At 37.9% G+C, this 12,853-nt stretch overlaps 1 protein-coding gene and 1 pseudogene across 2 annotated transcripts; both read left to right on the top strand.

Annotated features, from left to right (window-relative positions):
• The first annotated feature begins 188 nt into the window (after positions 1–188).
• LOC148792036 (uncharacterized) lies at positions 189–1,746 on the top strand (annotated as a pseudogene).
• Positions 1,747–4,568: 2,822 nt separating this feature from the next.
• Positions 4,569–12,522, top strand: LOC104608036 (beta-glucuronosyltransferase GlcAT14B). Of its 2 annotated transcripts, XM_010273882.2 has the most exons (5): positions 4,569–4,704; positions 4,831–5,465; positions 5,578–5,653; positions 5,750–5,865; positions 11,596–12,522. In XM_010273882.2, the coding sequence occupies exons 2-5, from the start codon at positions 4,889–4,891 to the stop codon at positions 12,108–12,110; spliced, it is 1,284 nt and encodes a 427-aa protein (XP_010272184.1). In that variant the 5' UTR covers positions 4,569–4,704; positions 4,831–4,888; the 3' UTR covers positions 12,111–12,522. The 2 variants fall into 2 exon arrangements, with proteins under 2 accessions (XP_010272184.1, XP_088759446.1); XM_088903320.1 differs by having other exon boundaries at positions 4,643–5,465.
• The last annotated feature ends 331 nt before the right edge of the window (positions 12,523–12,853 follow it).

The following is a 12,853-nucleotide window of genomic DNA, read 5'->3' as shown; positions in this document are numbered from 1 at the left end:
TCACCAAGGTCTCTATTTTTGGATTACTTTTTAGTGTAGAGTGCCAAGTTCTCTCTTCTCTGTTCACCTGCACAATTCTTCCTAAGTGTAGCGTGGCCCAAGGCCCTCAAGCCAAGGAGGTCCTTGGTACCACACTACTTTTGCACGTGAGAACGGACGGTTAATATGTCGTTTTTTTGAACATGAAAATGGATAAACAAGTACTTCTAAAAATCACAGAAAAAAGTTGGTATTTAGAAGAAAAACAAAAAAAAAAAATCAATTGGGTATGATACTGGAATGAAAATTATACATTTTTTTTTTTGATAAGGAATGAAAACCATACTTGGACCGATTAGATATAACCCAAAATAATGCTTGATTTGGACTTGGACTGACTTATCTCAATTGGAAATGTTATAGTAATCATTCGTCTTCAATTTCACTTGATAAAGCAATGTATATTGCATGGGTCCAAGTCCCAACTAGTTTCTACTAATAAAAGTTAGGGTAGTTTGATTGTAGTTACCTGCACTAGTTGCTTCAAGGCTCTATTTTCACTTACCTTATTCGGGCAAGTTGGATTATAACCAGCTGGGTATGGCTAAAGAAGCTTATCGCCTGTTCTGGAGCATGAGGAAAATGGGAGTTGAGCCTAATGCCGTAAGCTATGACACCCTTTTGAAGGTCACGGTCGTGAAGCCGAGCTCTTTGGTGAAGCTATTCTCCTTTTTCGTTCGATGCAGAGCAAGGATATCGAGCAGAATGTTGTCACTTACCCACAATAATTATGATTTACGGGAAGTCCCTAGAGCACGAGAAATCCACCAACCTTGTCCAAGAAATGCAAAGTAGAGGCCTAGAGAGATTCAGCCAAATTTTGTTACATACTCAACAATTATCTCGATATGGGGAAAGGCAAGGAAATTGGATAGGGCAACGGTGTTATTTCAAAAGCCGAGAAGCTCTGGAGTGGAATGGAGATTGATCAGGTCCTTTACCAGACAATGATTGTGGCTTACAAGAGAGCAGGTTTAGTGGGACATGCCAAGCGTTTGCTCCACGAACTAAACGCCCAGACAGTATTCCTAGGGAGACAGCTATTACCGTACTTGCAGGAGATGGTCGGATTGAAGAGGTTACCTGGGTTTTTCATCAGGCTTATGATGCTGGGTAGGTTAAGGATAATCCGTTTCTCAATGCATGATTGATCCCTTCTCAAGAAATAGAAAGCATGCAAATGCCGTTGAGGTGTTTGAGAAAATGAGAGTAGCTGGATATTTTCCAGCTTCTAATATAATTGCTCTTGTAGTTGTACTGAATGCTTGTTGAGAAGTTTCGGTAGTTGGATAAAGTAGATGCTGTTTTGTAAGGAGTTGCAGGATGAGGGTTGTGTTTCAGATGAAATTCATTTCCAAATGCCAAGACTTTGTGGCACACGAGGGGATTTTAGGACAGTCAGTTCACTGCTTGAAAGGTTTGATTCCGACCCTAACATTAATAGGAAAGAATTGCATCTTGTTATTGCTACGTGCCAACATTTTTGAAAGAGCAAACAGACTGGATGATGCATCTCGAATTATCAATTGGATGAGGAAAAGGGAAATCTCAAATTTATTATGACCATAGAGGCAAAGAACTTGGCCCTTATAATGGCTAAAATTCAAGCATACTGTTGTAAATTCTATGGCCTTAAATTGATTCTTTTGTAAATTTTTGTTTTGATAAATTACCCTTACTATAAAAGGTCTTATAGTTTAATTGTCTGCTTAGTGCAGCAAAGTATATACTTGGGCTTGCATTAACTTTCTTAAGTATTGTAACTAAGCTTTTGTTAAGGAGAAAAAGGAAAGAATGTAGTGTATATCTATTTGATCAACCATTCCATATTCAGAAGCTCTTCTCATTTTCTTGCTGTAAGAAGTGTTTGAAAAGAAATGTTTATTTTTTATTATTTTTTTATTTTTTTGGTTTTATATAACCATCTTTTGGAAGATGTAATATTACTCAACAGGTAGGAAAGAGGTCTATATGAATTCCATATTTTATAAGTTGAAGTCTACTGGACTTGTGGTAATGGCTTTTGCTATTATATTATTTAGGTTATAAGAAACTTATTTTATTCTCTTAATTTTTTGTTCACTTATATAGGGAAATTACTATTCCATCCTTAATCTATGTATTATTCACATACCTTTTTTTTTGTTTTGAATTTTCAACTTTTCATTTTTATTCATTACTTTACCCTGTCTGACCTGTGGTATTATCTCCCATTTGTGAGACCCTATCTTGAAGACTTGAACAACCATTTTGTAAGCTATACATTCCAGATGTTGGAGATGCCAAATTGCCAATAATATTGAAATTAATCCTCATTGTGTAATTTCCCTTCATCAAATGAAACAAGTAAATCTTACCTTTTTTCTTTTTTTGATAAATAAGCAAATCTTACCATTCCACTGCAAGTTTTTCAGTATACCGAGGCTCGAAGAGACCATATCCTTGTCGTCCCTCATGAATGGCTCAATGTAGCATGGTGGTTTTAAATGTCCAGACATCTACCTGGGAATGACTTGGCAGTGGAGGTTTTTAATCAGTTAATTAAAATTACTGAGCTTCATAACAGAAAATTTTATTAGTGATGACTCAACTGGGTTTTCAGATGGCCTCAAATCTGATGCTTTCACACTGATGCAACATTAGTGCTTCTGTGTTATGATCTATGTAAAAAGGTCTGTGATACCTTCTAGTTGGCACTATGACAAAAATGCAGGTGTAAACTTGTATTACCTATGACTCTTTCAAACTTCAGCTCTCACTGTCAGATGGTTGGCAGGTAGTCCAACTGCTGGAGCATTAATGTTCAAGCTAGCACTTTCAGCACAGACCTTTGTTGGTGGCGGTTGACCATATTCATCATGCTACAGACAATGCTATGAAATTAGATCTGGATACTAATATCGGACAGGATTTTATTTTCCTGGAGTCTGAATTGGCGATTGTCATTGATCCCTCAAGTACTAGATGCAGTTTATCAATGCAATGTAGTTCATTTTCATTAAACCAAGTTGCAACTTTTTACCTTCTTTGTGCACTCTTGTAAATGAGATTACTTTTATTCTGTGGAGTTGATTCTTTTGATAGGCTGTAATAGGTGAGATTCCTATATTATGGTGTGTAGTCTTACTTTGGTAACTTTTTTTAACCCCCCTCCCAAGGAAAAGAAAAGGTTGGATCCACCTAACCCAATTTTACCCAACAAAAAGAAAGAAAAAGGACAGAAAAGAGAAGTGAAAGCTTGAGCAAATGGAGAAGCTATGATCTTGCTAGTTTTTATTGACAACAGCCTTGTGCTTATAAAGGAGCTTGGAGAAAGCAATAAACTTTTCCTTTTTCTTACATTAATTATGCCTTTCTTCCTCATACAGTTTTGCTTTTCCAAATATACCTACATATATCTGATAAGCCCTTCTTTAATTCCTTTTATTTTTTACCTGGGATGCATTTATTTCTCCCTAGGATGGACCTAAATTTTTCAAGACTAAAACTATTTCAGTTATTATTATTGCTCCTTTTACATCAAACCCTTTTTTTCACTCCTTTTAATTTATTTCGATGTAAATGACAAAGAAAACAAATTTTCATCATTAAAGAGGTGGAAATATATCTCAAGGGTTTGATTATGATTCCGGAAAACTTATTATAACCAATCAACCATCATAAAAGTGATATCCAATCAGGTGGATTTTCTTCAAAACACACCAAGGGTGATTGGTCAAAGTCTTTCTGGTATATACATATATATATATATTATTATATTTTCAGTCTGTAAAATCTTTGTCACATTTCTTCCTCTTTTATAGTTCTGTCCCAACAGCTCCCATCTAAGAGAGATGATCCTGACCGTCTGATCTCTTGATCCTGGGTGTTGACTTAACGCAACCCCCAGGGCCCCAGTCATCTCCTTTTTTTATTAAAGTATTTATGAAATTGAAGAACTACTCAACTCCCCAGTCCTCTCCCTCCCTCAATCCTGACTTGTTAGTCACGCGTGTGAAAAAAGATATCCCAACGACTTATTATCACGTGCAAGACTACACGGATGAGATGGGACCCACGGTAATAATAAGACATAGAAAACACATAAATTGAACTGAGCCCGGATCTGCAGCCCACGTTTTTTGCAGCCATAGAACATCTCATCCTCTCTATAGTATTATAGAGTGAGAAATGTTTTCAATTCACGGGGATTGTATATTGTGGGTTGCGTGGGCAGGAGATCCGGAGTCTTCCGTTGCATTGCATTCTTAGCTGATGCCTGATGTCTTTTTCTGTGGGATCCACTCCCCCGCCTTCCCGGCCCCACCTCTCTTTGTATGGTTAATGTATCATTGTCATACAATACAAGTATACGTAGTAGACGGTGATCCTTTTGTCATCACTTATCAGATCGACGACCCGATCGGCTTTGAATTTGAAGAGATTCATTTTGTTGGATAGGTGGGACCAATTATCATCTACCCATCAATATAATCTACCAATCGATCAAACCAGTTGTACGTGTACGGCATCACGCAACGCAAAGAGTTCCTTAATAAAAAATTTGAATTCAAAGAAAAAAAAAATATTTTATTAAATAAAGAAAATGGGTTTTCCCTTCATTAGGGGGGAAGCGTGGAAGCGTAGTCACTCCGGACGACTGCAGTAGCTCCAGAGATAAGAGAGGTAAAGAGACACAAACACTCGAAATTCCTCAATTTTTCTCCTCTTCTCCTTCAGCACCAATTGAAGTTCTTCAGCTCTTACCCTCACGGACGGATCAGCTTCTAATTCATAGCGAATCTGTTGCAGAAATCTCTCTCTCTCTCTCTCTCTCTCTAAAACAGAAGGGGAGAGGCGCAGGAATGCAATGAAGAGATTGAAGAGCTACTTGAACACGAGGCAATCGCCAAACATGGAAAGAAAATGGATTTTCCCCTTGGCCATAGGTTCTTTAGTCTCGCTCTTCCTTCTATTCCTCACAACGTTGACGTCTACAGATGGGTTCTTATATTTCCCGCTCTATCGCTCCTCCACGGCCTCTAATGCTATCTTCGTCGAGTCCAGGCTCCATCCTTTATCAGTCTCCTCCCTCCCTCCCCCTCCTCGTTTTGCCTACCTTATCTCAGGCACTGTTGGAGATGGCGAAATGGTCAAGCGTACCCTCCAAGCTCTCTACCATCCTCACAACCGCTACGTTGTTCATCTCGACCTCGAGTCCCCTCCCAAAGAACGACTCGATCTCCACGATTACGTTAAGAATCATCCCGTTTTTTCTTCCGTCGGCAATGTTTGGGTGATTACCAAGGCCAATCTGGTTACCTACAGGGGCCCTACCATGGTCGCCAACACGCTTCACGCTGCTGCCATCTTGTTGAAGGAGGGCGGCGATTGGGATTGGTTCATCAATCTCAGTGCCTCTGATTACCCACTCGTTACTCAGGACGGTCAGTTTGTTGTTTTCCGCTTCGACGTTTTGAGGGTTTTGATTTTTTGTAGTTCTATTTTATTAAACATTTTATTTGATTAGTTGATTGATTCTTGGTTTTGGGTGATTAGATCTGCTGCACACATTCTCTTATTTGCCACGGGATCTCAATTTCATCGATCATACGAGTAATATCGGGTGGAAGGAGTACGCTAATCTCCCTTCCTTTTTTTTATCTTAAAAAAATCTATTTTTGCTTTGAAGGTTGGGAATTTGGATGTGATTTATTTCATTCTTGCGTAGGTACCAACGGGCAAAGCCAATTATCATAGATCCCGGGCTTTACATGACGAAGAAAGTTGACATCTTCTGGGTTACCCAAAGGCGAAGCGTTCCAACTGCCTTCAAACTCTTTACAGGTTTAATGCTGAACTTGTTTATTTTTTGTTTTGATTTTTTTTCGCTTCTTATGCCATTGCAACTACAGGTAGTTCTTCTTATCCTGTTTTCTTCTGGTTTGCCTTTATCAAATTACTTCATCCGCAGTCATCTTGTTCCATGAGTTTAGACGTTCTGATGTGACTTTCCAGCTAATTTATTTTTTCCCCGTCTGTTGTTTAATTTTATTTGGAAATGACTTTAAACTATTATCTGCTTCTCATTACCATGTGGATTCCATATAATTTATTCCAATTTGTGCTTATGATCTCCATGTGGTATCTCATCTACAAGTTAATTCTATACTGTTTTGCCTAAATGCTTCAATATGCCAAAGATACCTCTAGTGTATAATTTGGTCGGACCTAATATTCTCTATGAATCTGCAATCAGTTTTTTTCCTTTTCCACATGAAATAGGTGAAGAATTTTGGAAATTATTGAACTGGAAATTGTAAATCTTTCCGTAAATGAGGACAAAAAGTAGACATGAATTATTAAAGAAAGGAATATTCCAGACCAAGTAATATCCATTTGCATCACTGATGTCAACTTCTTTTACTAGAAAATTGGAGTTACATTCTCTAGAAACTGCACAGAATATGCAATCCAAAATTAGAGAATCACTTTATAAATTTCTTTCTCAGCTAGGGTAGAAATTTGTTGAGAGGAAATTAACCTGAGGAAAGTGTGCTTCACTAATCTTGCAAACAATCTCATATTTTTTGAGAAAAAGTAACTCTCGTTAAGCAATATACAAAGAAGCCCCTATCTACCCCAGCTTTATCTAAAGAATCAGCCACGGTGTTCAGCACCCTGGTTCCTATCTGAAGGAATAGGAAAGATGTGCAAGGTACACATAACCATGGATGAAATTTGTTAAAATATGTAATGTCACAAACTGTCATTGAACTTAAATTGCTTTCCATGTAAAAGTATTCATTGAATTACTTATCGGAAAAGGTATTTCTTTGAATTTCCCAGTGTACATGATTTTAAATTCATAGGTTCAGTATAGCTCTGAAGGTATAGATACATTTTAATTACTAATTAGTCAAGTGGATTGCAAAGATGATAGGCTATTGGTATCAAAAGAAATAGCTTATTAATTCGTAATGGTATCAATTATATATTTCAAAATTTACACCAAGGTGATGATTTTTTATTTAACATGTGAATCTTTATGGTATTGAAGATCACTTTGCCACCTGCTGTACAAACGTTTTAAGGAAATTCTTAAACATTGTGATTGATTCCCATAAAAGGAAAAAAAAATCTCAAATATTGTGAGATTGACCTTCTTCAAGAGTTAATAGGGGTGCAACTTGGGCAGGCCCAGCCCGAAATTTTACACGGGCTCGGCATAGGCCCAAGAAATCGGGCTTTTTTATTTTTGGGCTGGGCTCAGGCCTAGCCCCTAGGTAGCCCGAACCCAGCCCACACATAATTTTAGAGTGGGTTCATTAACCAACCCGAGCCCGGCCCGGGCCTGACCCAACCTGAGTGCATCAAATTAAAGTGTGGGCTGGGCTCGGGTTGGGAAAATCGGGCTTGACCTCGGGCTTGGGCCTTAAGCCCAAATTTTAGGGTCAGACCCGGGTTGACCATAAACCTGGCCCAACCTGCCCGATTTGCACTCCTAAGAGTTAACCATTACTTCTTAATATGTTCTTGATAATGTTTGTACCTTTTTTTGTTGAATATTTTGTACTTTCTTATTCGGTAGGTTGATTTATTGCCCACCATATATTGAATCTAAGTGGCAATATATATTGTGTGGGTGCTTTCTTGTCCCAAAAATTGTAATTTTGTGGGGGAAGGGGCAAGTTTGTAGAGTTCTATTTTGAAAAAAAAAAAGTAGCAAAATTACCCTTTCATGTTGGATTCAGTACCCTATGTGAATAGGGTTTGGGAAGGTTGGGTTCGGACTGAGCTTCAACCAAGAGATCTAACCTGCCAACCTGTTAAGGATCCATTTAAATAAAATTAAGTGGGTTGGTTTCAAACCAAACCTGCCTTGACCCAATTCAACCCGCCTAACCTTTTAACCTTGTAACAACTTTAGTTTTATGAAAATGGCTTGAAAGTTAAAACCAACTTATTTTTAATAACTTGGTTAGACATGGCTTAATGGTAAAAATGCTTGTTTCTCACATAGGTGTTCTAGGTTCAAATCACATCACTTGCACATTTTTACATGGGGAATTTAAGTGGAGTTAATTATTTGGATTAGCAATTAATGAAAGTTAATGGTTTAGTTAATTGATTTGAATCTAAATGGAAGGATAATGGGAATTAGTGAGATATGATTAAGTTCAAACTTCAAAGAGAAAGAGGATAGAGAATAAAGAGTGTGTAGGGTTGTGTTTTCAACCCACAGTTGAACTGGCCAACCAGATCTGTTAATGGTGTGGAAAACGGATTGGACCAGACTAGCCTTTTTTCTCTTATAAGCAGCAGACTGGACTAGCTGATTTTGTCAAGACCTTTGTAAATTTGTCAGTTGAACTGGTTTTGGACTGGATCAGATTGCTAAACCATTCAACTAGATTAGGCTTGTGCTAATTTGGGTCAGGTATGCGGTAAACCATTACTATGCCAAATGTGACTGCTACCACCTCTACTCTACTTGGAATTAATTACAGCAATTGGTTACAGGTTGAGTAAATGCTAGGTATTAGTATTTTAATGGAAATTGATTACAGCAATTGATTATAGTTCTTGTATTTGCTGTTAGGGGAGGCGGCATCTCGCGCCTTTAAAGGGATTTTCTTGTATCCAATCATTATTTTAATGGAAATGAATTTATTTATCAAAAAAATGCTAGGTATTAGTAGTTTGACTTAATAATTATTTTCATTTTTCAGCAATTAATAATAATTTAATGCATTAATTATGGATTGGGAATTAATTACAGTAATTATGGCTTAAGTCAATGAGTTACTTGAATTTTAATGAAGGGACAATGGGAATTAATGAGAAAATGGCTAGGCAATTTATTCATAAGCAGTTAACCTGGTGGATACCCACAACCTGATCCAACAGAGCCCATTTAAGATGACCCAATGGGTGATTCAATCCATTTCCAACCCGCCAAGTAAATGAGTGGATAGGTGAAGTGTACAGTACACATAAAGGAAAGAAGATCTTCAGGTTAAACTTAATCTTTGAAATCATTGGCATAATCTTAAGGAGAAGTCCATCATTTCTTATTGAAGAATACACAATAGATATTTTTCAAAAGAGATTGATGGGTATGGTGTTTTTTCTGGTCCTTAAAGGAGAATATCTTGACTTGTTCACTATGGTGTTCAAAGGAGGAATATCTTGACTTGTTTACTGTGGTGTTCAACCTCCATGCAAGGTTGATTTCAGGTCTAAGTCTTCGTTTTTGTTGGCCTACCTAAATCTTCCTTACTGTACATCTATTTGGTGTTGGAGGTAGGCTCTTGCACACTACTGAGTTTCCTTGATTTTGTAATATGACAAAATCAGGTGGGATCCATAGGTTGCATCTACTGGGTTCTTTTTTAAGTATGTTTGAATAATATTGCTGAGCCAGTTACTGGTGGGCATTCATGAGCTCTAAGTTTTCCTGGACTGTGAACATCCCAAATTAAGATCAAGATGCCATTCTTAAGGTGATCTGATATGGATGCTTTTTAGTTTTAAGGCTTCCTGAGCTGGTTTATTCTGCCATATATCCATTGATTCAAAATGTGATGTTATGTTTTATTAGGTCATGTTGATTTTCTGAATGTTTCTAGCTGTAGGTCCATACCAGTGTATGATCTGGTGTGGCACTGGTGCCATGAGGAATGTAGATAATTTTCTGGACTTTCCCCTGCTCAGTGCCTTAATTGTGAAGTATGGTGGCGACTGAAGTTGTTGCAGTCATCATGTTGTCCATGGCATGATGCTGATAAAAAGAATGATGACCTGAGGAATATGTATTGAAGAATGTTGACCATTAAAGTCCTTGTAATATCAAGCATGTAAGTAGTACCCCCAGTAATTCTTGCACCGAACAGACAGTATAATCACTTACAAGAATTCTTTTAGAAAACTCTTGCAATATCAAACACATAAGCACCCCTTGTAACATTGTTCATGTACAGTTCTTTTACATAGCTAAAGGTTTGTACTTTCTCATTTTATCTTAATACAATACCTACATTACTTGCAGAATTAAATAGAAACTGGATGATGCAAGTGGGGAAAAAAGTTGTAGTAATCCCATCATTTTTGTTCAGCATAATTTTCAAGGGTCAAAACTTGTCCATTTTGCATGGATTAGAACATTAGGTGGCAATTGGAGGTTTATTGAGTTTCTAAATTTTTGGTGTATCTTGGTGTTCTCTCTCTCTCTCTCTCTCATAAAGTTAGTGATAAGTCATTGGAGTAGGTTTAGGAGTTGGATTCAAATATTCCATATTTGAGTGTCCCAATAAGTTATACAGGGGTTTTCCTTAGTTTTAAGGTAATTAAGAGCTAATTTTGGTCAATTTCCTAGTTAAAAGCACTGATATCATTAAAAAATTTAGTTTACTGAATTCTGGCTGTAGCAACATCTCTCTCTCTCTCTCTCTCTCCTCTTCTATTCTAATGTAAAAGGTTCTTTCACTCCATCGTGGACAACACTTGCTTCTCCTTATGTATTCTTCATCATTAGTCGCTGGAATCACCTTTCTTGCCCCTAAAAAGTCCACCACTAGATCTAAATTATTGAACCCCTACTTGTCCACAGGACCCCATCCCCACCTTAGCTATTTCTGCAAGATTGGCATGGTCAACAATCATAGTGTCAGAATTGCTTGTAGGATCACATAGCTACCTTAATTTAAAAGACCAATTTTTTATAAGGCAATGCAGGTGAGGGCGTGAGGCATAGTGAAGATGTGTCAAGGTATATGACATAAATACGCATGTGGCGTATGCCTCAGTTATAGAGGCATGCACATTGCTTTTTGCCTCATATATGGCAAATGGCGTATGCCCTTGTTATGATTTATAGAGTAACGTCTACACTTTGCATGCTTTGTACTTAAGACCATTTTAGCATTAAAAACTATAAAGTGAACTGGGACTACCATTATATTATGCTTCTTGTTATAATGTAACAATCTTGTAATTTGTAAAGGAGGAATTCCCTCCAAATAATCCTCATTTGTAAAGAGACGGAGAAAAAAAGAAGCAGCAGAGGGTTTTCTCTTCTAGCTCCAATCTTGTCCTATCATTTAACCCTTTACCTTCAATCTAGACAAATTTGACTTTCTATTCTAGCTCCAATCATGGTCTTTTCAACATAATGAGGTCACTTTGAGAACAAGCTTCCCTGTTATCCTGAACTGAGGACGCCAAATTTCACTACTGGAAGAAAAAATTCTATAATTCGTAAATTGGGCTATCTTCTAATAATTATATTTGGAGCTGCCTTAACTTTTGTGTTGTCAAATGAGATAAACTGCATGCTTTCTTAATTGAGATATTGTTGCGTAACATTGACATCAATGGGATAACATGATCATTCAGAACAAGAAATAGGAAATGCACGAGTACTTCTTTTGAAATGCTCACACTGGAATTGTTAAGGCTTACCTATAATCTGATGACTGATGGTCTGTTCTATATAGACATTGGCGAATAAGCAATCACGTGTTTTCTTAATTGCTCATCACATTTAATTTGTGCTTCTATGTTTTATGTTGGCAGGTTCTGCCTGGATGGCACTTTCTAGGTCCTTCATTGACTTCTGCATATGGGGATGGGACAACCTACCACGAACTGTTCTCATGTACTATGCAAACTTCATCTCCTCCCCGGAAGGCTACTTTCATACTGTCATCTGTAATGCTCAGGAATTTCGCAACACCACTGTTAACAGTGATCTGCATTTCATATCATGGGACAATCCCCCCAAGCAGCATCCGCACCTCCTCACCCTCAATGACATGTCAAGGATGACCAACAGCAATGCCCCATTTGCCAGAAAATTCCATAGAAACGACCCAGTCCTTGACAAGATAGATGCTGAACTTTTGTCCCGAGAGCCCGGGATGCTTGTTCCAGGTGGGTGGTGCATTGGAAGCAAGGAAAATGGGAGTGACCCATGCTTGGTTGTCGGAAACACCAAAATCCTCAGGCCAGGTCCTGGTGCTAAAAGGCTTGAAACTCTAATTGCCTCTTTATTATCAAATGACAACTTCCGGCCAAGGCAGTGCAAGTAAGAGCTCATATCAGGAAAAACATTTAGTGTCAACTTATCAAAGTTGACATCACATTGATGTAACCATTGTCATCAGGTAATTAGTATGTTCATGTGATAACATCAAACAACCCATACTTGATCTTACAGACTGTCAAGTTGGTTGGCACCAATGCGGCGGACTTCGGTATACGCAGAAGGATGGAGAACTGGGACTGTAGGTACTAAAAGTATTCACCTTGTTCTGCCGAATTGGTCTTGTTTCCAAGTAGCCCATTTTTGTTTTATCTGACCCCCATGAATATATAATAGAACCAAGATCAGAACAATTTGTGTTTATACTCGCCGAAGCTCAGGCATGTTGATGGGAGTTTGTGCAGTTTTATGAAAAAAGAAATGATGATAGATGAAGGAAAATTTAAGTACTTTCTCGATATCATTTGTCTTTCCAATCTTTTGTGTTCATATTGCCCTTTTTTCCCCCTTCTATCCCCTTTTTATTTGATTCTCCAAAAAACATGATGGGTATCTTGATCTTGGGAGTCCAATTCTGCTTACCCACAAGCAAACACGACGGTCATTCATGGGTAGATGTGCACAATGTTATAAAAACCGATCTGGAGGCCGAACTGTTTTTGCCTCCGGGTTGTGGGTCACTACTGGTTTGACAGCATAAGAAAGAGATTATGGGCGTGGAACCGAAGGCCGAACTGTACAACTATTAATTTACAAAAGATGGTTGGGGCATGGAAGGTTGTCTTGACT

Source organism: Nelumbo nucifera, chromosome 4, assembly GCF_055504915.1.
Source record: "Nelumbo nucifera cultivar China Antique chromosome 4, China Antique-T2T, whole genome shotgun sequence".
NCBI classification, from domain to species: Eukaryota; Viridiplantae; Streptophyta; class Magnoliopsida; order Proteales; family Nelumbonaceae; genus Nelumbo; species Nelumbo nucifera.
This window is presented reverse-complemented; position numbering and strand designations above follow the sequence as displayed.